Raw genomic sequence first — 25,378 nt, forward strand, 5'->3', positions numbered from 1 at the left:
ACTAAGCAGTTTCATTGTCTTTTTAAGCAGCTGCTATTCAAGACAGACGGCTAAAATTTTTGTGAATCCAGTTAACAATTTACTTGGTCAGTCGGTTTGTCAGTTATGCAGCAAAATTTTATATGGCTACCACTGAACATCTTCTCTATAACTTACTGTGTTCAACCACATTTGTGATTCGTCTCTTGTAGATGTTTTACGTTTTCTTATACAAATATTAAAGTTTGAAAAAAATATGGGGGTATTGTCGGTTACGTAACATCGCCTCTTAAGAGGAGTTTCGTCGTAGTTTCACAGTAACAGCCCCTGTGGGGGGGGGGGATTTAACCCTGCTAGGCAATCATTAACATTTACCTAAACTAACCCCTAAATAACCTTAAAGGCTATTGTGAAAATACGACGAAATGCCCCTTAAGAGGCGATGTCACGAAAACTTAAATAGACAAATATGGTCACTCTATCAATCTCAAAATATAAGTTTTGGTTGGATAAGTGAAACATATATATGATGCAAATAAATGTGGGTAAAATCCAGGGAGGGAGGGGACATTTGCCTGCTTATTACACTAATACCCAAAGTTTTATAATAACGTTTTCTTGTTCATTGGCTTAACAACTTAATGACTTTTGATTTGTTTGTTCATTAATTTGATAGTCCAAACGTTTCAACCACTAATTGTAATCTACAAAAAAGGTAATTTTGTGTTATATTAATGGGGTTGTAAATACATTAATTTATCATCCATTGGCTTGTCCCTTTAGATCTCTGTGGTAAATGCTAGGGTAGAGAGATACACAAATGTCCTAAAATTAATCTACATCCCATTCTTCTCTCCGATAATAAGATATTTATTTCCATAAATGTGAAAATTGGTACAAGAATAATTTATCCACCATTGTTACATCCCTGTATTCCAAGGCTAATGCAAAGTCATTGGGAACGATATTAAATCAATTTTAGTATTTTATGTTTGTTTTCTGAATCACTATTTTGTATACTCTTCCCAACGATTATATATCAACAAAATTACTTCTTTTGTAGATAAAAGTATTGGTCAAAAAGCTCGATGCTGTTAAAAGGTGTCTCATAAAATAGGGGACAAATTAAAAAAATACTAGCCGAAGTATCCCGATTGACGTTATATTTCCTTCAATCACACTTTAACCAGTTTCAAAAGGTTTGACTACTCAAAGTCTTAAAGCCAACGAATAAGATAACGTAGTTATAAAGCACTGGGTACTGGTATCATTTAGAGTTGAAAGTCCTCTCCTCCTTGATGGCAATGCAGAGCTTTATGTAACAGTTTTCAAGTACATGAAATATAACTAAAGAAGATAATTAAAAAAAACCCAGATCTATGGAATAGATGTATATACAGAAAACCACCTTCCTTCCTTTTTCAAAGACCTCTTTCTAACCATTTCTACTTCTAGTGCTTTACTCTAATTTTTAAAAAGCAGTAAATTTTTTTTGGGGTGGATAGGGTTTTCTTGAAGGGGTTTGTGGTACCCTCCTCCATCCCCCCCCTCCCCACCAAAAACTTTTCTACACATAGGATGCTTTACTGTAATGGAGGATAATTTCGGTTCACTGGTTAGTGAGATCCTTCTCTTAAAACATACAGAAAGACACCCTGTTACTTTGATATTAGGAGATGGGATTTAAAAAAGAAAAATATTTAAACCTGTTACATATCTAAAGATGTTGATTTTTAAAAAGTAGTAATTTTTGGTGGAGATAGGTTTTTATGGGCCGATTTCTCTTCAAGTGGGTTTAGGTACCCCCCCCCCCTCCAAAAAAAAACCTTCTGGACCCATAGGAAGCTTTACAGCAAAGGAGGATAATATCGGTTCTGTGGTTAGCAAGACAGATGGACATCATGTTACTTATGCAAACATCTCGGATACGCATATTCCTACTTTTAGGGAAGCCTAATCAGTGCCACACATAACATCTAGTGTTAGTCATGCAATTTAAATTTTATAAATATTATGAAAAATTGTAAAGTACACCTGGTACTAAGCAGTAGCTTGGTGTACTATTGTATGTACTGCTTCGTAAGACGGGGCGTAATCTGTCACTGAATAAATGTTTTTTATGTTTCTTTGAAAATAGGAAATGTTAATTTAGTTTGAAGAATATTTGAACCTGTTTCTGGCCCCTGTAATTGTATAGCTCAGCTAAAATTGGTCAAGCACAGGAATAAACAAGAATTCTTTTTTTAAAGTTTTAGTAGCGATGCTATACTTATACCGATTATGGACGAACCCCAAACTGTCCCATTTTGAGCAAGACGATTCCAGTGACGTCATATTCGTTTCGGGAAGGGGGGAAGAAAATCTCTAAATAGAACCCTATCGATTCAGCGGTTATCGAGATCCTTCTGTACAAACATAAAAACACACAGACAAACATACAGACATCCTGTTACTTTATTATAAGGATAGCCTCTTATAAACATACTGTTGAAAATAAATCAAGACATTAAAGCATAATGTAATCATACTGAGCTGGATCTTTAAATCGTTTATAGGTGATTTAAACCAAGGCGATTCATTCAGCGCGCCCTCAAATTATTAAATACCAATCTTTAAATCGAATTTGCATGGGCAATTTGGCGCGCCCAGTTGCGCAGTACCGGCGCGGCAATATAGTGCCATTGCCGAACCAAATCGGGGTGATTTATTTAGTAAATAAATATTTTTTTTTAATTACTTTAATATTTTATTGCAAAACTATCGTGAAAACATTTTTATAGTTATTTTTAGAATAAATTATATATTAATGTTTTATATAAAATACCATACGGACATGGCATTTTATAAAAAATACCTTACTGACACTGCTTAAGTAATAAAGTTGTACTGGCGCGGATCGGTATTTTAGTGAGTGCGCAGGCGATTTAACAACACCGCGCCAAAAATCTTTTAAAAATCCATGTTTTATAGGCGCGCTGTGGCTAACCACCAGCGCACCTATGGTTCACCTCTGAATCGCCCTGATTCAGCGCACCTTAAAAACGATTTAAAGATCCAGCTCTGATGTGAATTCTTTATTTTAAAAAACATTTGCCTGTTGTGTACTTTTATTACAAAGCACATATTTTATGCCTAGGTCATTCCTCCTCCTTCCTACTTATATATAAACAAGGATGACAACATCCATAAAAGCGAAGCTCTGAAACGGTAGGACAAACGGACATTAACACTCTTATAATGTCAGAACTGAATAATTAGAATGCGAAAGTATAAGAGTCAAAGCAAAATTGTAAGTAAATTTGTTGAAAAACTGCTTGATACAGGATAATGTTTATGGACATACTTACATTTTTAGGACTTGATTATAAAGTTGCTTTGCTTATAATATTGTACTTTGTTGTCCCAGGAATCAGTATACCAAAAATCAGATACATCAGATAATTAGGTCACATATAAATTTGTTGTTAAAAATGTAAAAAAATCAACATGTTTAAACTGGACGTACGGACATTCTGGTAATGATTATAGAGTTGCTACGCTTTCTAACTCGTACCTAACTATTATAGGAATCACCATGCAAAATTTGAAATCGATAGGACAATTCTAACATGCCCAAATTAACGAAAAAAGCTATTTAAAAAAGTAAAAAAATCAACATGTTTAAAATGGACGTACGGACATTTTGGTAATGATTATAGAGTTGCTACGCTTTCTAAATCGTACCTAACTACAAAAGGAATCACCATGCAAAATTTGAAATAGATAGGACAATTCCAACATGTCTAAATTAATGAAAAAAGCTATCCGTTACGCTTTTAAAAAGAAGATACATAGAAATTTTAATGTCTTCGGTAGGACTAAAAGTCCCCAATATTCGTGAAAAAGCCATTATCTGAGAAACCATTACAATTTACATACTCTACATTAAGAAAAGGGGGGGGGGGTTGGAGAGGGGCTGCAAGGACATGTTTACGCAGAACAAATAAGCCAAGATCGGAAACATAAAAGGGTCAAACTTGAAGTTTTCATTGAAGTCAAGTCTTTGCAAATGTATTTATAACAAAACATTGAAAAAATATTACCCCGTATCATTTATTCAGATATATATATATATATACTAGTGGCTGCTCCCCTACCATCTAGGAGCTTCGTGTTTGAAGGGGAATTGAAGGGCATAAAAGAACATAAAACCATCTAAACTATTTAAATTTGAGAACTCGATCAATTCCAAAGTCATCGATATCATAAACTCAAACAAAAAAAAACTTACTACCTGTATAATACATATCAGGAATCTAAAGGGATAAGACAATAGACAATAAATTGATGTACAACCCCAATGATGATACACAGAATTAACCCTTCTGGAAAAATTCCTTCATGGAAGGTTTAAGACCTGACATTTGGAACCAAAAGTCTTTCCTTACGCTTTTAGATATAAACCAACCAATCAAAATCCATTTAAAGTCGATATATTGATGCCGATATATTGACGCACATCCCCAATGATGATACACAGAATTAACCCTTCTGTAGATAACAATTAGTGATTGAAACGTTTGGACTCTCAACTTATTGAACCAACCAATCAAATTCAATTTAAATACCCAAAGTTGTTAATGTGAAAATGTCAATATAAAAGTTTGGGGACTAGTTTAATAAACAGCCTAATGTCCCCTTCCTCCCTGACTACAAATAAACAAAACAAATGTAAGACCAAGAAACATTTTTTGTATGACAAAAGGACTACAAACAAATGGACAAAAGATTGTTTGTTAAAAAAAAATTCAAATTTAAATTGATTAATAGAATAATTAATAGATAGATAGTCTAACCATCATTTCAACCGAAGGGTTGATTGATAGCTTTAACAAGACATTAACAAAAAAGCCTAAACAATAGCGTCATAACTGCACTGGAGTAATCAATAAATCAATATTAACTAAAAATTGAATTATTCATATATTCTCATTTTTTAACTTTTTACTTAAAGGACTATAGAACACGCTGTGCGTCTTATAAATAAAAGAGGTAATAAATGTATGAGTATAGATGAATAACCCAGACAACTACTTGGCACAAGTGGTGGGGGCCTTTTTCGTCTGCTAACAAATTACTTTCTGCTCTTCTGTAGCGACTTTCCTATGTTAATATTTCTGACGCTACTGGATGATATTCAAAGACCAAATTGAAAGTCCCATCACTCGGGTGTAGTTACATAATTTTCGTGTTCACTCTATTCTTTTACTTTAATAAAGAGGTAAATGTTTGTTTAAACTATGTAGCAACTCCTTTAAAGACTTAAGGCATAAATTTTCTTGACAATTAAGTATTATTTCTTTATTATACAACCAGTCTAGATACTTAAAGTACTAACTGATGTGAATTCCTTTTTTCAAATATTTTGTTTTAAAGAGAGGATACTTAACATGGTATAATTTTATTTTTTACTTTTTTAAAACAAATATATCAAGCCGGCTAGGGATAAGACAAAGGACAATAAATTGACGAAGTTTTAAGCCAGCGAATGAGCATGTGTGATTGTAAAACATTAGTTACCCTAATAATTTACAGTCCAATGTCCCCCCACCTTCCTGAAACACAAGATAAAACTATCCACTATCCATAAGACTGGATTCCTAGCTATCTATTATCTATCTAGGAGCACGGCCTACGAGAAAGAGGATTGGATACCTAGCCTTTCATATTTTTTAGATATCTAGATAGCTATATTCTATCTAGAATTTACACGAAGGAGAAATAGGATCGGATATCTAGCTTTTATTCTAATTTAGATATCTAGCTTTCTATAATCTAACTAGAATCCATGCCAAGGAGTAAGGCTGTTTATTACACTAGTACCCTAAAATTTACAATTACGTTTTTTTGTTAATTGGCTTTACAATTTGGCGTCTTTTATTGAATTTTATATATTATCATTTGGGATGTATATCAATTTATTGGACATTGTCTTATCCATACAGATCCCTGATAAAAAAATATGTTTTTTTCTATGTGTCTTATTTAGATATCTAGCTACTCTTTATCTATCTAGGATCCAGACCGAGGAGAAAGGGGATTGGATACCCAGCCTGCCTTACAGGGGGGTGGAGCCAACCCAAGAGAGTACCCAGCTCAAGCATACTACCAGTGGGCTCTGGGCTATTTGTACTAATCAAGGTCCACGTTTTTTGTGGGACAGCGGAAAGTGTCATGTGTAACGTCGTAAAAATATTTCTATTATTCATAGCTCTTTTTAGGGGTTTCCTTACCCACTTCTTCGCTCATCCCTTCTTTATAGACGTTTTTTATGACGTCACAAATGACACTTTCCGCTGTCCCTTTTTTGTTGTTGTTATAAAAGTTCAGTTACCTATAAGCACAAAAAAGCTACATATAACCCCCCATTGTTTAATAAAATAAAATAAGGGAGTGGGGGCAGCTAATTTCGAAGGACAAGTAAGTAAGTGGTGAAGCCAGAGCTAGGTTAGGCAAAAGCAAATACAGGTAGCCCTACAGATGTTGGGCAAAAGAAGACGAGATTATAACAATTATTCTGTTAATTGGCTTAATTTTTTTTAGATGTGTTTAAAGATCTCAAAACCGCCTAGTGCCAAATATTTACAACTAGTTTTTACGCCACTTACATCTATTGGCTCTGTATTCAAAGTAGAGAAGGGCTGAGAAGAGCCTTAAACCATCCCAAGACTTTATTATAAAATAAGAAAGATTAAATATTATGTGAAGCTTCTCTTAAATGTAGAACACAATCAGTTTAGTTATATTGTAATCTTAAGCTACAGACAAAAAACATTATTGAGTTAACAAGAATGACAACATCCATTAAAGCGAAGCAGTGAAACGGTAGGACAAACGGACATTAACACTTGTATAGTGTCTGAACTGAATAATCAGAATATAAAAGTATAGGAGTCGAAGCAAAATTGTAAGTAAATTTGTTGAAAATATGCTTGATACAGGATAATGTTTATGGACATACTTACATTTTTAGGACTTGATTATAGAGTTGCTTCGCTTATAATATTGTTCTTTGTTGTTCCAGGAATCAATATACAAAAAAATCAGATCACACGGCTAATTACATCACACAAGAATTTGTTGTTAAAAAAGTAAAAAATTAACATGTTGAAAATGAACGTACGGACATTCTGGTAATGATTATAGAGTTGCTACGCTTTCTTAATCGTACCTAACTACTACAGGAATCATCATGCAAAGTTTGAAATCGATAGGACAATTCTAACATGCCTAAATTAACGATTAAAAGCTCAGACGGACGTACGGACGGACCGACCCTAATTAACAAAACAAAAGATTGTGTGAGGGGATGTGATCCAGTAGTGAATTGGTGAAGAATCCTATTATTGAATAATTGGATATAATGAATGGGTAAAATTAAACATTTAAGTACAAGAAAGTATTATTGGAAACAATTTATCAAGTGAAATACTGCATTAAACAGGCCTACAATACATTCACAAATAGGCTCATTAATGGGCCATTATATAGATGGTTGTTGTATTCAATATATATAGGCTAATAGATATACTAATAGGTTTTCTAATGGCCCCTTTTATAAATACATTTATAGTTATATTTCTTCTGTTATGATACCAACTAGCCTACAGCTCACGTTGTTCGCTGGTCTGTAATGCTCTTAAGAATATTAAATATCCTTACTGGAAAGGTAGAAGTCTGATGCAATTATTAAGGTATAAAATCCGATCAGTTAATAATTTGTAGAGGGCCCGATCTTTCAGGGTTAAGACAGAAGACTTATTTTATGTTTACTGACCAATGCACGTCTACTCTAAGAATAATATTGTCTGTCGGTCTATTGGTAATGCTCTTAAATAATTTCCCAGCTTTTATCGAAGATATTTTTTGTGTACTTACTATGTCTGTCTGTTGTGCACCCTTTTTGCTTTCATTTGCTTTGCCTTTTATTTTTTTAAATTCAAGAGCTTCTATGGTTATGGATGTTGTCATCCTTATCTACCTGTTAATTTTTAGTAGCAAAGTCAATTAATATTAAGTTAAATAATTTTATTCCTCACTTAGTCTGTTATTCTGTCTATAGTGCTTCGAAATAAATAAAATTACTGTAAGGGAAATGTTTATTTTCCCTTCTGCTATTTGATATAGAAGGTTGAATTTTTTTTAAATCAATGTACTTCTGTCCACCTATCCTTCGATCAATCAGTACTGCACATAAACATAATTATTATAAACATTAATTATTGATCTATTAAATTTGTGTAAATATCTTTATATAATAAATAATTTTTGTAATTCTCGCTATAAATAAAATAATAAATGAAATCAATTAAAGGGGTAAATTTACGGCCTACTCCAAGGCTTAATTACTCCTTGCTATGCAATTTTTAAAATATGATTTTATATGTATATTTAATAATTTAAATGTATTGCATTAGTTAATAAATTCTATTCTAATTTTATTTTCTGATATCAAAGACTAATTTGTGTGAAGATTTGTATGAACACTGCACTGATCATCGTTCGTCTGTCTGTCGCTTATACCGCGTTTTCTTCTTTTAACTTTTAACTTTTGTGTTTTTACTTTTACTATTAGGAACTTTGCTACTTATGGATATTATCATCATTGTTGATGATTTTTAAACTAAGGGATCTTAGGAGATAATGTTCTATATTTATTTTACATCCCAAATGATGATAAACAAAGGTAAGCCTTCTGTTGATTTAATTTTGGACACTTCTAGTATGTATAGAACTGATGAAACACTGATTAAGTTTTTTTAGTCAACGTGGTTACTAAACTTTGGTTAACAGTGTAATTTACAGTCAAATGTTCCCTCCTTCCCTGAGGAAAAGAAATTTTGATATTGAAACTATCCTTCTTCCTCTAAATTCATATGGTCTATTAGTCTTTTGGAGACATCATATTTTAATATCTAAAATATTTGTTTTCTCAGCTGCTATCAAAATTAAATGGCTTAAATTTTTAATCAAGATTATAATGGAACATTTGCAAATTCCGCTGTTATTTAGTAGCGAAGCTTATTTATAATTCAAAATATCCGTCCGTTCGTCTGATGGCTAGGATTAGGGGGAAATGTGATTTTCTCTCTTCAATTTTTCAATTCAATGCCTGAAAAATTGTGTAAATATTCCCTACATAGCTTGTCAGTGTGGACCTCATTTATTGGTCAGTTCGTTCATCCAGTAAGAGGGAAGGAAATTGGGTAGAAGGGTTGTATAATGTTAATGATCTATTTCTACAGTTGTTCTGTCCATCCGTACGTCCCTAAAAGAAAGTTCTGATTGTTAATTTAGGCCTATTAGAATTGTTCTATTGAATTAAAACTTGACAATAAAAATTCATGAAACTGTCCTGCAATGAAGTCAGAGTAAATTTTTACCATTGCTTTACATAGTTTCCCCATCACCATGACGTTAGTATGTCGAAATAAAATAACTTGTATTTAAGGTATTAAATGACATATTTACTCAAATTTTTGCTGCAATATAAATATTTTCTCTTTTAAGTGCAGTTACTCTATATTTCTTTATGTTCTTTAGTATTTAGTAGTTCTTTACGAATTTTGTCACCCTTGTTAATCTTTCTCTCTCTCTCTCTCTCTCCCCCCCCCCTCGTTATATTTCTCTCTCTACCCCCTCTCTCTCCTTATCTCTCTCCCCCCCCCCGTTCTCTTTCTCTCCCCCCTCTCTCTGTCTCGTTACTACGACTTTTTAATGTCTTACGTTAGAATATTTGTTTAACTGAGTATTCAGTAATTAGTTTATATTTTCACCCAATTTAAAAATACACGATTTAACGTTTTGCTTCCTATTTTAAAATCATTTTAAAATCCTAATATTTTTCATTTCAAATTTTCGTCCTGAGAGGGTTAAAACATTTAGTTCAATATCTGAACACATTTACGGGAGTGTCGCACGAATCAATTCATTTTAAAACTAAGTTTTCTAAGATATACTATTTTTAAAATTTAAGTTTTCTGCTTTAAGAATAGAAATCAAATACTTTAATGTTATTTGAATAGCAACATGAATTAAAAAAACTGAATTTATGATGCAAAAAATAGAATATTGGGTATTAACGTTCTGGTCAGTGAGAGTTTAATAGGGATTATTGAAGCACTATGAGTTTTTAACACTATATGCTTGGAAGACTCGAGCTTGATTATAGACGTTTATTTCCTATATAGATCTGTCATGGATCTTGATGCAATAAAGCAGGCCGTTTTATACATGTTAAAAATTGGAAGATTTCATTAAATAAAAGTTGTCTCAAATATAGGTATTAAATAATAATTTAGGGCTATTAAATAAAAAAGAATTTTAATCAAAGCTATATATCCATTTCTTACAAATCTGTTTTATAATTGCCTTTGTCTGTCCATCTAACTGTTCTGAGGAAGAAATGAAACGGATTTTTTGGTAAAATACCCTTACCTAAGAACATCTAACTTGTAACTTTTGTTACAGCTTTATCGTCTAATAATGAGTAAAAAAATTCCTTAACTGCTTTTAAAGATATTTTGTATGACGATTCCCAAAACCACTTGTATGTTATTTGTTTTTGGAAAATTTCATTATTTAATAAATTGTTTTATTTTTGTAACCTTTGCTATGAAAGTTGTCATTCTTGTTCTGTTAATAATAGCAATTTTCTCACAAAAGCAAAAATTGACTATTCAAAAAGCTTTGCTATTACACTGTACTTAACTATTAGTAAAATTTAAAATGAGTTTTTCTTTGCTTATTTCTTTAGGTCAGTTTAGGTTAAGTTACATTCAGTACAAATTAGCCGTGCAGGGTTAGGTCTTCCGCAGGGGCAATGTACAAAAGATACTTTTCCCCTTCCTTATATTAATTTATTTCAAATATAAGGTGGAAGGTTTTTTTGCACTACTGGGTATTTTGAGGTAAACCGCTTATTATTCTTATTTTTTAGATGAATTATCAGATTCCGTGTGTGATTATATAAACTACTTCAACTCAAATACAGGAAGATTCTCCCCTTCCGACTCGACAGCAGAAAGTATAATATGTAAGTCTTTTTTTTTAAAGCGAAGCATTTCTATAATTCACTATGTCTGTCCATCCGTCAGTCCGTAACGCTATAGTGGAAATATGATTTTATCGGATGCTATTTAAGATAGAAGCCTGAAACTTTGACAAATTCTCATTATAATGGTGAATAATTAATCATAACTCTTCCATACCGGTCGGACTGCTTTTTAGCAGGTTTTTGACTATTTTTTATATTTTCCGAAAACTAATAAAGTCCCTCGATGACGTCACAAAAATAAGGAATGAGGAGAGGAGGAGTGGGAAAGAAAACCCCTAAAAAAGAGATGGATAATACCTCGTTTTTATGACGTAACATGCTGTTTTTTTGAGGGACTTTCTTCGTCTTCTATTTTCACATAACTTTTTGGGTTTTGGATCCGTTTTCAAAAGTTTTGCAAATAAGGGTTTATGCATGTTTTTGGAAAAAGGATATTAACAAAAGATTAGTAGTCTCTTTTAAATAGCAGCCAAGAAAATCAAATCACCCCATAGCATTATGGACAAAAGGACTGATAAAGATTGAACTTTAGAATAAATTTGCTCATAAAAATATTGATATAAAAATTTAATTTTAATGGCTTGACAATTTTTCATAGATAGATTGATAAAGGGTATCATTTTTTTGCATATTTTCCATAAAGTTATGGGTTAACATTTAGTCAAAAGCGCTTATTAGGTCAAACTGTTGTCCATAGTTAAGAACAGTTTGACTTAATAAACGCATTTGACTAAACACTAACACACAACTTTACGGAAAATACGCGAAAAAAATTACCCACTTTTTTAGTACATAAAAAGATAAATAGATAGATAGATAAATTTGTTAGTAAATAGATAAATAGATGGATAAATTTGATAAATAGATAGATACATATTGCAAATAGATAGATAGATGGATAAATTTGATAAATAGATAGATAGATATTGCAAATAGATAGATAGATGGATAAATTTGATAAATAGATAGATAGATATTGCAAATAGATAGATAGATGGATAAATTTGATAAATAGATAGATAGATATTGCAAATAGATAGATAGATGGATAAATTTGATAAATAGATAGATAGATATTGCAAATAGATAGATAGATGGATAAATTTGATAAATAGATAGATAGATATTGCAAATAGATAGATAGATAGATGGATAAATTTGATAAATAGATAGATAGATATTGCAAATAGATAGATAGATATTGCAAATAGATAGATAGATAGATGGATAAATTTGATAAATAGATAGATAGATATTGCAAATAGATAGATAGATGGATAAATTGGCTGTAACCCAAAGGGAAAGTTGTGAACCTTGGTAAATAGAAAATATTTTACAAATTTTCCAATGGATTTGCCAAATTTTGGCAAACACATGTCAAACTTTACATTTACATATTTGCATACAAGGATAGATAGATAAATAAAAAAAAGATAGCAAATACCATGCTGGATAGATATCTTGCTAGATAGACAGATGATTAGCAAGGTAGATAGATAGTTAGCTAGATAATGATTTTTAGCAAGATAGATAGATACTTAGCAACAAATAGATAATTAGCAGATAAACAGATAATTATCAAGATAGATAGATATATTTATAGCTAGCAAGATAGATAGAAAAATATCTGGCAAGATAAATATATATCTAGCACGATAGTTAATTGGATACATAGAAACTAAAAAGGATATACGGAAAGTGTCATTTGTGACGTCATAAATATACGTGTAGAAAGGAAGAATAAGAGGAAAAGTGGGAAAGGAAACGCCCCAAAAAAGAGATGGATTTAGACGTATTTTTTATGACGTCACACATGCCACTATCCGTATAAAAAAATTACAGTTAGGTTCTTCTCTTGTAATCGTCCTTGTTTAATCTGTAGATGCAGTGAGGGGCAGCTGTTTGTATTTCATCATTGGTTGTGTTTTTATCCTAGCTGGGCAAATATTCTGCTTTGATGGAGAAATTTTTAGGTAAATAAATTATTAGACAAATAGATAGACAGATAGATAAATGGATATAGAATATACGTGTTTTTATCCTAGCTGGTCAAATATTCTGCTTTGATGGAGAAATTTTCAGGTAAATAAATAATTAGACAAATAGATAGACAGATAGATAAATGAATCTAGAATATACGTGTTTTTATCCTAGCTGGGCAAATATTCTGCTTTGATGGAGAAATTTTCAGGTAAATAGATAATTAGACAAATAGATAGACAGATAGATAAATGGATATAGAATATACGTGGATAATATGACAGGGGAAATTTGTCGTCAATTTAGGTTGCTAACATGGACATCACTAATTGGTCCGTTTGTTTATCCAGTAAGAGGGGAAGGAATGGGGTATAGGATGTGAATGAAAGGGATTGTTATTTTTTTGTTTTTTCACTTTGAAAATAGGGAGTGGGATATCAGTGATCAACAGTGTTATTTGTGAGAAAGCGCCTTTTTTTCACAATTTGTGCAAATATAAAGTAAAAATTATTCTTCCTTTAATTTACAAAATACATTAGGCACAAGGGTGAAACTATAAAGAGAAGCATAGCTGGACCATTAGATAAAGGAAGTTACTATAAGGTATTAATAGCGGCTGCAATGGCATCTAATGTGTATTAGAAAACGTGCATTACAGACCAACCTACACATAATAAGTAACGTCCAATAGACAACTAACCCTTTAATTGCAAGTCCTTTGTCTGAGAAGTCTTAAATATGCATGGTAGTGAGTAGCCTCTGTTTATAGGCTTATGCATTCCTAATACACTAACTAATTTTTTTCGCGCACCTGACATAGCAGCAGTAAAAACCATTTTTAACGTATTTTATTATGAAAGATACACAATTAGTGTACATAAGCTTTGCACTTCAAGAAAATTGCAAGTCAGTTAAGTAAACTTAAGCTTTTAGTCACTTGTACTTTTCACTGACAAATATTTTATTTCTACGTGGAACATTAAATTTAAATTCTTTTTTTCACAGAAAAAAACATGAATAAACTTGAATAAATACAAAAAAAGACAATTTAAAGGAGAGAAAAAAAAGGAAGGGAGAAGACACTGGGCAATATACAAGACTAGTTTCCAAAAAATATAAACAAGTTAATACATTTAATTTTTTAAAACTTTTATAAAATTTTAGGTTAATCTTGTGCTACAAACAAAAATTTTACTTTTTTTTGACATATATTTTTTTAAACTTTATTTATAAATATCTTATTTAGAACTGATGATCTATGTCATAGAAAAACTATTGTATTCAATAAATAAAATAAGAAAACATTTGTGTTTCTTTATATGAATAATTAATATAATAGGATGTATTGATTTTTAAAAATAGAGTCTTTTTTTCACACCTTTTTAGTTTGTCTAGAGTTATTATGATAAATAATATCACAGTTCAAATATATACTGTTAACACCATGCAACTTTATTGTTATATTACTATGATTAATAGTCCTTAGAAATTCCCTTTTATCCTTTGTCTAGCAAAGATTGACAAAAATAGATTTTTTCCAGAAAAAACATTCTTTAGTGTTTTCAAAATGTAGCATTTAAAAAATATATTTTAAGGTTAAATTGTAAAACTGCTTAATTTTGTTAAAAGGTTGCGCAACATTAGAATAAGTAACAATAAACTGTTATATATTAATATCAATTCTTATGTATAGAAAATTAATTGATGCTTCCGACAAACACCAAATTGTGTCAAAATGATCCATATGACGTCATAAAAATTAGGAATTATCCATCTCTTTTTTAGGGGTTTTCTTTCCCACTTCTCCTCTCATCTCCCTCATTTTTATGATACAACTTGGATATTTTTTGACACAATTTGGTCTTTGTCATGCTTCCCCATAAAGTGCCCAGCTTCATTTTTTAAATAGATTGATAACAAGGAGTTAGGAGTAGTTTTTCCTTTAAAACCTAACCTAAGCTGACTCGACTAGGAACTTTGAGGGAAACCACCAAAAAAATTTCAAAATGCGCAATTTTACAGTTCTGTATGGACATACAGAAATTTCATTTATTTTACATTTTTTTCAGGAAGAAAAAACTGATGACCTTCATTTCTGGAATTCTTCTCATACTTGGAGGTGATAGATAGATAGATAGATAGATAGATAGATTGATTGATAGATAGATAGATAGACAGATAGACAGATAGATAGATAGATATATAGATATATAGATAGATAGATAGATAGATAGAGAGATAGATAGATAGATAGATAGATAGATAGATAGATAGATAGATAGATAGATAGATAGATAGATAGATAGATAGATAGATAGATAGATAGATAGATAGATAGATAGATAGATAGATAGATAGATAGATAGATAGATAGATAGATAGATATATAGATAGATAGATTGATAAATTGCTAGATTGCTAGATTGCTAGATTGCTAGATTGCTAGATTGCTAGATTGATAGATTGATAGATTGATAGACAGACAGACATACAGACAGACAGACAGAGAGATAGATAGATAGATGGATACTTACATAGATAGTTAGTTGTTTGGATAGATAGATAAATATATGCAGATTGCTTGCAATATGTATACACAGACAAATAGGATCAGTAATATTTGACATAAAATAACTTTACATATACTCATATTAAATAAATCTTTTGACACAAAATCACTTTACACAAAGGTGCATTCGACATAAAGGTACTTTTGCCAAAAAGGTACATTTGCCATAAAGGTACAATGTACTTTTGCCATAAAGATACACTTTCCATAAAAAAAAACATTTGACTATAAGACATTTGCTGAAAATATCCACAAAATCAGCTGATATTACAAAATATTTTTTCTAATTAATTCAGTTGGTGGTTACAGCTGGGTAAATTAATAAAAAATAGGGTTGGGCCGGATACTTATTTGGCCGGATATCCGGATATTGATGTAGAAAAAAGTTTCTTCATTAAAAATTCGATGCTGTTTAGCCGTCGACTGCCAGCAGTGGCGACTGGCAGCTGCCAAGTACAGCTGCGACTGCCAAAAATTATGTTTTGAGATTTCTAATATAAAATTTTCATGTAATCAAACATTTTCAGATAAAATTGTTCTTCTAGCTTAAAAACTTTCAGCTATATAAAAATAAAAAAGTAGGGATTTTTGTTGTATAATATAAAATATTATATTGCCGGATATCCGGCCGGATAGTTTCAATTTCCGGTATCCGGCCGGATATTTAAAATGGCCGGATATCTGGCCCAACCCTAATAAAATACATCTATTGATTGATAATAATTTTTAGGATTGACACTGCTGTCAGGGATTATTGTTTACATCTCAATATTTAAATCTGAAATGGGTCCTCTGCTTACTAGCAGGTAACAGGAATCTATGGGGATAATACAATGGCCGATATATTAATGTACATCCCCAATCATTGTACACAAAATTTTCTTTTGTTGTAGATTACAATAAGTGGTTGAATCATTTGGACACTCAACATAATAACCCAACCAATCGAAATACAATAAAAGTCCCCAAAGTTGTAAAGCCAACGAATAAGAAAACTTTAATATAAAATCTTGGGGACTTGTGTAAAAACAGCCCAATGTTCCCTTCCTTCCTTATGAATAGATGTAGAATTATATACGTGGATATAATGAAAGGGAAAAAATTGTTGTTAATTTAGGTTGCTTACCTGGAACTTACTTGTTTGTCAGTTCGTTCATCCAGTAGGAGGGGAATGGTTAGGGTAAAGGAGTAAAAAAATTAGCCCGCTGTAAGTTTTACTTTATGAGAGGAAATAAAAATCTTGTTTAAGATCATGTAATATCATATCCATTGAAGTGGTCACAGGATAGAAGTTGGGTTTTAGCATAATTTATATTCAACAATTATTGTCCGTTTTTCTGTAATGCTATTGTAGAAATGTATTTTACTCGGGTGCTATAAGATAATTGCTTTTAAACAATCTGCTTCGAGATAAACTGGTTCTGTAGTTATTGAAATCTAAAGCCCGAGACAAAAAGCCTTAAACTTCTTAAAAGGATAAAACACGTATAAAGCTTTTTAATAAAATTTCCTTGAAAGATAATTTCTTGTGTTGAAGATACAGCCGGTTTCTAAAACCATATAGATCACATAAATAACACCTCAGAATGATGATAGTTAGGGAAGGAATATTTCTGTTATTTTAAAGATTTTTTGAACTTTGGAATTTCTCCCAAATGAATGGACTCTAATGTTGTTCTTTATAAGAACATGATTTCACCATTATTTCCTTACCTAAATAATAGATATATTACAATAGATTATGTTTTGGTTGACATTTCAACTTAAAAATAAAAAAGATAAGAAATGTTTGTGGTCCAGATCAAGGGCGTCCAAGCTTTTTAATTTTTGGGGAGGGGGGAAAGGTGAAAAATTAAAAATAATTTTTTTTTAGGGGGAGTGGTTATCTTTATATCATAGGGGCATGGACGTCCAAGTTTTTTATATGTGGGGGGGGGGAAGATGGGTAAAAATTATAAATCAACTTTTTTTTTTGGGGGGGGGGCGGGGGGGGGAGGGTAATCACCCCTTTAACCCCCATCCCCTTGGACGTCTCTTCTTTCTGAAATTATCCATAGTCAGCCTACACCACCCTCAGCTTAAGTGCTTTCATTGCTTTAAAAATTATATTTCATGAGTGAATATTTCATGGAATATCACTCTAGTGAAGTATCTCTATTGTTGAAACTATCTACCTACTACTTCCCTTTTTACACAACATTGTTTTATTCAAAGTTAGCAGAGTTAAGGCAGTTTCGTTGAGTTTTTGATAGTATTTAGTGAAATATTTAGGTTGTAGCTTAACTTTGAAAACATTTACAGGGTGGGGCAAATACGACCGGACAAATTCTAACTTCTAAACAAATAAACATAAAATCGTCAATTTTAAAGATTTTATTGAACTTTAAAAACTGGCAAGCAAAATAGGTATATGACTAGTAGATAATTCAACAAAATCGCCGCCAGCCTCAATCACCGCCTCTACCGGCCTCCTCAACTGCTGGCAGGTCCAGGTCAAAATGTACCTGTCCAAGCTGGCGTAGTTCTCCTTGATAGTGGCAATGAGGGAGGTCTTTGTGGTATGGGCACGTCTATTGGTGCATGCTTCAAAGTAGCCCTAGGCCCAAAAGTCCATTGAGTTAAGATTGGGCTGCTGGGAGGCCACATTTCCTTAGGAACATGAGTAACCGCCAAATTGACAAAATCCATGTTTTTGCCCTCATTTGGGCTAGGATTTAGCTACAGTGGACTTTAAGTACTCAAAATGCGTGTCTCGATGAGCTTAAGACACACAACAATTTTTGGGTCAAATTTCTAACTCCTTCCCTGTCGGGCCCTACTGTTTGTGATTTCTTAAGGCTCAAAATCTTGAAAAATCGATCTCATTTCGGCTAGGATTGAGCTAAAATGGATTTTAACACGGCAAAATGTGTGTCTCAATGAGCCTAAGACACCCACAAAATTTTGGGTCAAGATTCCAACTCCTTCCCTATCGGACCCTATGTTATGTGATTTTGCGCATTAACCACCGGCGCATTTGGAATCTGCCTTGTTGAACATATGCGCGGCCAGCTCGGTGTACACGTCTATATTTGTCCAAATTTTTTTTTTGGGCTAAAAGGTCATTACCTAAGCTTTTTATAGTGTGGTCAAACGTCCTGATTGGTCAAGTAGTTTTGGCGCTATGGCCGTTTAAAGTTTGTCCGGTCTTATTTGCCCCACCCTGTATTAGTAGCAAAGCTAAAAAAATAGACAAAGAAACAAAGTGATATATCATGCAGATTTTCGGTGTCTAGAAAGAAAGAAAGAGAGATAATCTATTTAAAATCATGAAACTTTTACTTATTTTGTAGTATGACCGACATACCGACGGATCAAGTAAATCAAATACTGGATGCTTTTTGTTAATAGTATTCCTCAAAAAAATCTGCAATTTTGATGAGGTCGTAGTCACAATAAATATACAAGTGAAGATGAATAATCTAGACAACTACCTGTCCCAAGTGGTGGAGACCCTTTTCGTCTGCTAGCAAATTACTTTGTGAGTTTTGTAGCGACTTCGCTGTGTTTATATTTCCGACGCTATTCGCTGATACAAAATTGAGACTAGGTTCCCGCCCCTAGAGTGGGCAGAGTTACTTACAGCTAGTGCCCCCTCTGTTCTTTTACATCAATGTAGTCACCATAAAAATATTAAATATATATTAGATTTTACCTTATCCCCCCCCTCCCACGCCATAAGAATAAAATGTATAACTTATTTCTACATTCTTTGACACATTTTTATATCAGACAAATAGAAGTTCCGAGATTCTCTTAAAGATAAAAATTACCCAATGAAATTAATAACACTTTTAAATTATACTATTGTGAAAATTACCTTAGGGTTGGTTTTAGAACCGAACTTATTTTATAGAAATTTGTTAGAGACCAGCCTAATTTGTATGGATGTGCAACTATTTCCCTAGATGTATCACGTTTATAATATCATTAGCGGTTCCGCCTTTACAGGTCTCTAGGAAAGGAAAGGGAGATGGGAGTGGTGACCCTCCACTTGATATCTTAGTTTTTCCAAAGTTAGAAAATTTAGGTATTTTTTTTTTCCAAGGGCTATTTCTCTTGGGAGGGTGGAGGTAACCTCCTTAAAATAATTATTTACCTTTCCTGGGCCTGAAAAGCTTCACTATATATGAGAACCATGGTTGGTGAGATATTAAGCTACAGACATACAGAAAGATAGACATTGCGTCCTGTTAATTTCATTTAAGGAATATAACAATACAAATTGTCCTTTGTTTTTCTTTTATTGTTGTAACAAGGTTGACAACTTCTACAAGTAGCGAATTACAATATCAATTAAGGATGAAAATAAGAATAGGGATATAAAGAGCAGATTTACAGTGGTCATAAATCAAGAATTTATTTATACTATGTAAGAAAAATCACAAAGGCTGTCATATGTTTTCACATATTTCTCATATATATTTTCAATATTAATATTTTTGTAGTATAACTGACAGTCCGAATGAGCAACTAAATTATATACTGAATACTCTTTGGATAAGGGATTCCTCACAAAAAAATTATCTTATTCATGATTCTCCCATACCGTTACGGACTAACTAACGGGCGGACAGTCACAGTGAATTATAAAGTGGCCTCACTATATTACTCTCTATATTAGTTATTTTGTTTTTATTGCGAATACAAATATCTTTGTGGAATGATATTAGCGGAAATGAAGGTACTCTATTTTTTATGAAAATGTACCACATTATCCTGTCTAATATTCTACTCTAGTTTTCCTCATCCACCTTAATTTTCAAATTCAAAACAAGAAAGAAAATGCGGTCATAATACACAAAGATGTAGTAAAAATTATTGAACCTAGTACATCCTTATACTTCCTTATACTAAAGTAACAGGATGTTTGTGTGTCTGTGTGTTTGTTTGTACCGAAGGATCTCGCTAACCGCTGAACCGATCGGGTTCTCCTTAACAGGGTAGTTTCTCATAGGTCCCGGGAAGGTATATAACTATTTGCTTGGGGGGTGGGACACCCCCCCCTCCTAAAATTTATTTTATTTACTTTTTCTTTTAAAATCTAAAAAAAGAAATTGGGTTATCAAATTCGACTCTCCCCTCCTCAAGCGCCCCTAGAGGCCTCTAGGGGCGTAGCCGCTAGTGATATAATATGGTATGATGTTATCCTTTTTTACAAGAGCATATTTGGTCAAGAGTAAATGGGACCATAAAATATTTTGCAAGGTGCAATAAATTGATTTTTATTTTGTATTTGGCTTTGTTTGATAAAAGGTACATAAACAAAAGAGATATTTAGAATATAAAACAAGCGTTACAGACAGAAAGACAGAGTGAGGGATGGTATGTCCTATAGAATAAGGTAATGTGATTTGATAGATATTATTACTTACACAAGATTTTCATGTTCTCTAATAAAGTGAAACACGCAGCGGGCTAAAATAACGTAAAATAACGATTTTCTCCATCCAACCCGTTTACCTCAACCCCTCCCCTCCCATTAAATGAGGTCCATTTTAGCAACCTAATTTTTTCCCTGTCATAATATCCACGGTTGTTCTAAACCCATTTATTTGTTCGACTTTTAAATCAGATTTTTAAGATTGACAGGGTTAGATCAGGGATCAGGGATAAGACAATTGATGTACATCCCCAATGATGTTACACAAAATTACCCCTTCTGTAGATTAAAATTAACTGAAACGTTTGAACACTCAACTAATTAAACCAACCATTTAAAATTCACTAAAGTCCCTAAAGTTGTTATACCAACGAATAAGAAAACGTTATCATAAAACTTTAAGGACAAGTGTAAAAAGCAGCCCATTATCCCATCCCTTCCTTTGGTTATATGCAAAACTGAAACTTTACTGTATTTCTATGTATGTAAAATGTACATTATGGTAGTTAAAGTAAGATTTATGGAGCTAATATCATATAATAATCAAATTTTGGATGAAATATGTTTTCATTCTCTTTATCCACATTACAGTAATATTATTAATCCATTTTAGTAGATTTATGGTTTTAAAATAAATTTTTGTCGATAGTAAATTCACTTTTTTTCACATATCAAAAGATTTCTCTTACTGTTGACAAAAGTAGTTTTTCAGTTTTATGAAAAAAATAAGAGAGAAGTTGTTCATCGTATTGTATTATAGACAGCTTTCCGCGGATTTTAAGATTGAAAATCATATGATTAAAACTGGTATTAAGTTCATGATTTTTTTTGATATTCGTTAAAAATTGTCTGTAATACGATGCTATACATGATTTATCAGTATGACTGATACCGTTTCTAATACAGCAGATTTTATTTGGTTTCGAAAACAAACTTGAGAAATATATTTGAAACAATTAGACCAATTAGATTGTGGTTTTTCTGGGAAGGTTACTTTATATCTTATGCTGGTTTTCAGCTAGAATTCCTTCGATTATGGATATTTAAAACTATGAATAACTGGTAAATGACCTTACAAAAAAAAATACCTAAGGAAAATGAGATTTTCAGCAAACAATATATTTTGTAAATGCAGTTGCAAGTTTAAAGGATATAGAATATACGTGGATATTATAACAGGGTAAAAATTGTCATCAATTTAGGTTGCTAACTTAGACATCATTTATCAAGAATGAGGGGAGGTGATGGGGTAAAGGGGGTTGGAGGGGGGGGGGTCGTTATTTTAGCCAGCTACAAGTTACACTTCATTAGAGCACAAGATAATCTGGTGTAAGATCCAAGTAATATTAAATCCATTGAAAGTTTAAAAGTTTGTGTTTATTTTAGGACTAAACTGTCAGCGCCCCGAGTTAGATTCAAGTACGGGTACAGTTTTCTTTTCATGATTATAAGCTTCCTACTCTCGGAAATATCAGGTTAGTTACTCAGTAATCTATAGGGATAAGACAATGACCCCAAATGATGATACACAAAGTTATCCCTTCTGTAGATTACAATTGGTGGTTGCAAAATTCAAAAAAGGCCGCAAAGTTGTATAGCCAACCAATAAGACTATGTTATTATAAAACTTTAGGGACTATTAAACAGCCCAATGTCCCTTCCCTCCCTGTTAGTTACTGTTTAGACAGGGCTCGGCATTTGAAGTTGGATACAGTTTAGTTAGGGCTCGTCAGTTGTAGTTGGGTACAGTTTAGTTAGGGCTCGTCAGTTGTAGTTGGATACAGTTTAGTTAGGATTTAGCAGTTGTAGCTGTATACAGTTTAGTTAGGGCTCGGCAGTTGTAGTTGGATACAGTTTAGTAAGGGCTCGGCAGTTTTAGTTGGTTACAGTTTAGTTAGAGCTCGGCAGTTGTAGTTAGACAAAGTTTATTTAGGGCTCGGCAGTTGTAGTTGGATACAGTTTAGATAGGGCTTGGTAGTTGTAGTTGTAGTTGTAGTGGGACAAAGTGACTCAAAAGTCAGTAATTTGACATAATAAAATTGAGAGATTATCCATCTCTTTTATAGGGGTTTTCTTTCCAACTTCTCCTCTGATCTCCCTCATTTTTATGACGTCAAATGGCTGATTTTTGAGTCATTTTTTCCCACTACGTTGTAGTTGGATACAGTTTATGGGCTCGGCATGTGTAGTTGATAACAGTTTAGTTAAACTTGGCAGTTGCAGCCGCGTTTATGAAGACTTCAGCAGTGTGCCATATCTTACAAATCTCTAACAGCATAGAGGCAGTATTTTTGACAACAAACAACCTTAACAGCAAAACTAAGCGGCATCGTAAGCCGAAAATCTAACATTGACCGGCCAAACTGCACTACTATAGTTAGATGCTTATTACATAAAGAAATAATATGCGTTGCTGAACCCTGTATTTTGATAACAATAACAATTTTAATTAAATCAAAATGATCAATAAAAACCTTTTGTTACCTTCTTATTTTCTTTTGCTAAAGTTACCCATTATAAGATAATAAAAATTAAGTTAATAATCCTAATCCTTATAATAAAGTAACAGGATGTTTGTGTGTTTGCGTGTTTGTGTGTTTGTGTGTTTGTGTGTTTGTGTGTTTGTCTGTACCGAAGGATCTCGCTAACCGCTGAACCGATCGGGTTCTCCTTAACAGGGTAGCTTCTCATAGGTCCCGGGAAGGTTTATAACTATTTTGGGGGATGGTACCACCACCCTCCCTAGAGAAATTAAATTTTTTTTAAATTTCTCAATTTTAGAAAGAGAGTTGAACAAAAAACAAACATCAAACGTAAATTTTTTTACTTTTTCTTTTAAAATCTAAAATAAGAAATTGAATTATTAAATTCGACTCTCTCCTCCTCAAGTGCCCCTAGAGGCCTCTAGGGGCGTAGCCGCTAGTATATAATAAAGTAGTAAGCTTTTTTTGTCTGTAGCAAAGGATCTTGCTAACCATTGAATTGATATGGTCCTCCTTTACAGCGAAGGTCTTGGGATGGTTTTAGGCTATTCTATTTATACAAAGAGTCTGGGTAGGTGTGGTTTTAAGGCTATTTTTCTGCCCTTCCAACCTTTGAATATATAGCCTCTATATGCTAGGGGCGCAGCCGCTAGTATTTTGTATAAATTAGAATAAAAATGCTATTATTTCGTTAATAATGTTTTTTGATTCACTTGTTGATATCACAAAAACAAATTTTACAGGGATAATTAGAAAATATTAAAATAATTCCCATTTTTTTGCCCTTGAGGAACTTTGCCAATTAATCGGGTTATAATTCTAATGATATTTTTTTTTCTTTGAAATTGTCTTTGATACAATATATGATTTTTCGGTATGGATTGCAACCGGTTTTGATCCAGAGGAAATTAATCAAAAATAATAATAGACTGTAATGGGTCAATTCAAAATTTGTCTTCAAAGTTTTGATCTATAGTAAATCTGATGAAAATGAATCTATACTGCACTGTCTCAAAATTGCGTTGGTGAACTTCAAATTCATTTACCAAGTTTAAAAAGTTTGCTCCTTGAATGGATATAGAATACGTGGATATTGTGACACATTTCCGCAAACCCTGATAAAATGTTTCTCCCAGCTGGCTATTCCCACCCCTTACGACTTTACCCCATCCCTTCCCCTGACCATTATAAACGTATTGACTAGTAACTAAGGACTATAATAGCAACCTAAATTGACGACCAAAATTCCTCTATGTCAATATCCACGTGTTCTATATCCATTGTATCCTAACTGGCTGCAGTACTGGCTGCAAGCTGGCTATAAGTAACAAGGCAGGGATCTTAAGGGATAAGACAACGGTCGAGAAATTGATGTACATCCCAAATGATGTTACAAAAATTACCCTACTGTAAAATACTATTAGCTGTAGAAATGTTTGAACACTCAACTTAATGAACCTACAATTCAAAATTCAATATAAGTACCCAAACGAATAAGAAAACGTTATTATAAAACTTTGGGGACTAATATCACCTCCCTCCCTGGTAATAAGGAGAGGTTAATAAAGACTTCAAAATTGCTTTAAATAAAAACTATTTATTGTCTTTTTTTTAACTTTAAAAAAAAAGCCATTTAGTGTTTCCTTTTTCACCAATTCAAATATTTTTACAATTGTTCATCAGCTTTGTATTGTATGGCTATAAGGACCTCCAAAATAATGGTGTTCAAAATTTGTATTTCCGGATTTTAAATTTTTTAAGGATGCCCGTGTGTCTATCTTTTCTATAGAATCTATTCCTAATTTTTTCTCGTATTCATTCGAATTCGGTGGATAGGAACCGGTTCTCAT

The 25,378-nt window shown here is 32.5% G+C and overlaps 1 protein-coding gene across 1 annotated transcript in view; it reads left to right on the top strand.

Annotated features, from left to right (window-relative positions):
• LOC145325582 (uncharacterized) overlaps positions 1-25,378 on the top strand; it is a 94,914-nt gene that overhangs the window by 19,079 nt on the left and 50,457 nt on the right. The window contains exons 4-9 of the mRNA XM_080168549.1: positions 6,035-6,159; positions 10,958-11,053; positions 12,957-13,047; positions 15,124-15,173; positions 16,354-16,429; positions 22,432-22,520. Of these exons, the coding sequence (XP_080024675.1) occupies positions 6,035-6,159; positions 10,958-11,053; positions 12,957-13,047; positions 15,124-15,173; positions 16,354-16,429; positions 22,432-22,520 (527 nt within the window). The remainder of the gene's footprint in view (positions 1-6,034; positions 6,160-10,957; positions 11,054-12,956; positions 13,048-15,123; positions 15,174-16,353; positions 16,430-22,431; positions 22,521-25,378) is intronic.

Source organism: Acartia tonsa, chromosome 8, assembly GCF_053477335.1.
Source record: "Acartia tonsa isolate MP-2025a chromosome 8, ASM5347733v1, whole genome shotgun sequence".
NCBI lineage: Eukaryota > Metazoa > Arthropoda > Copepoda > Calanoida > Acartiidae > Acartia > Acartia tonsa.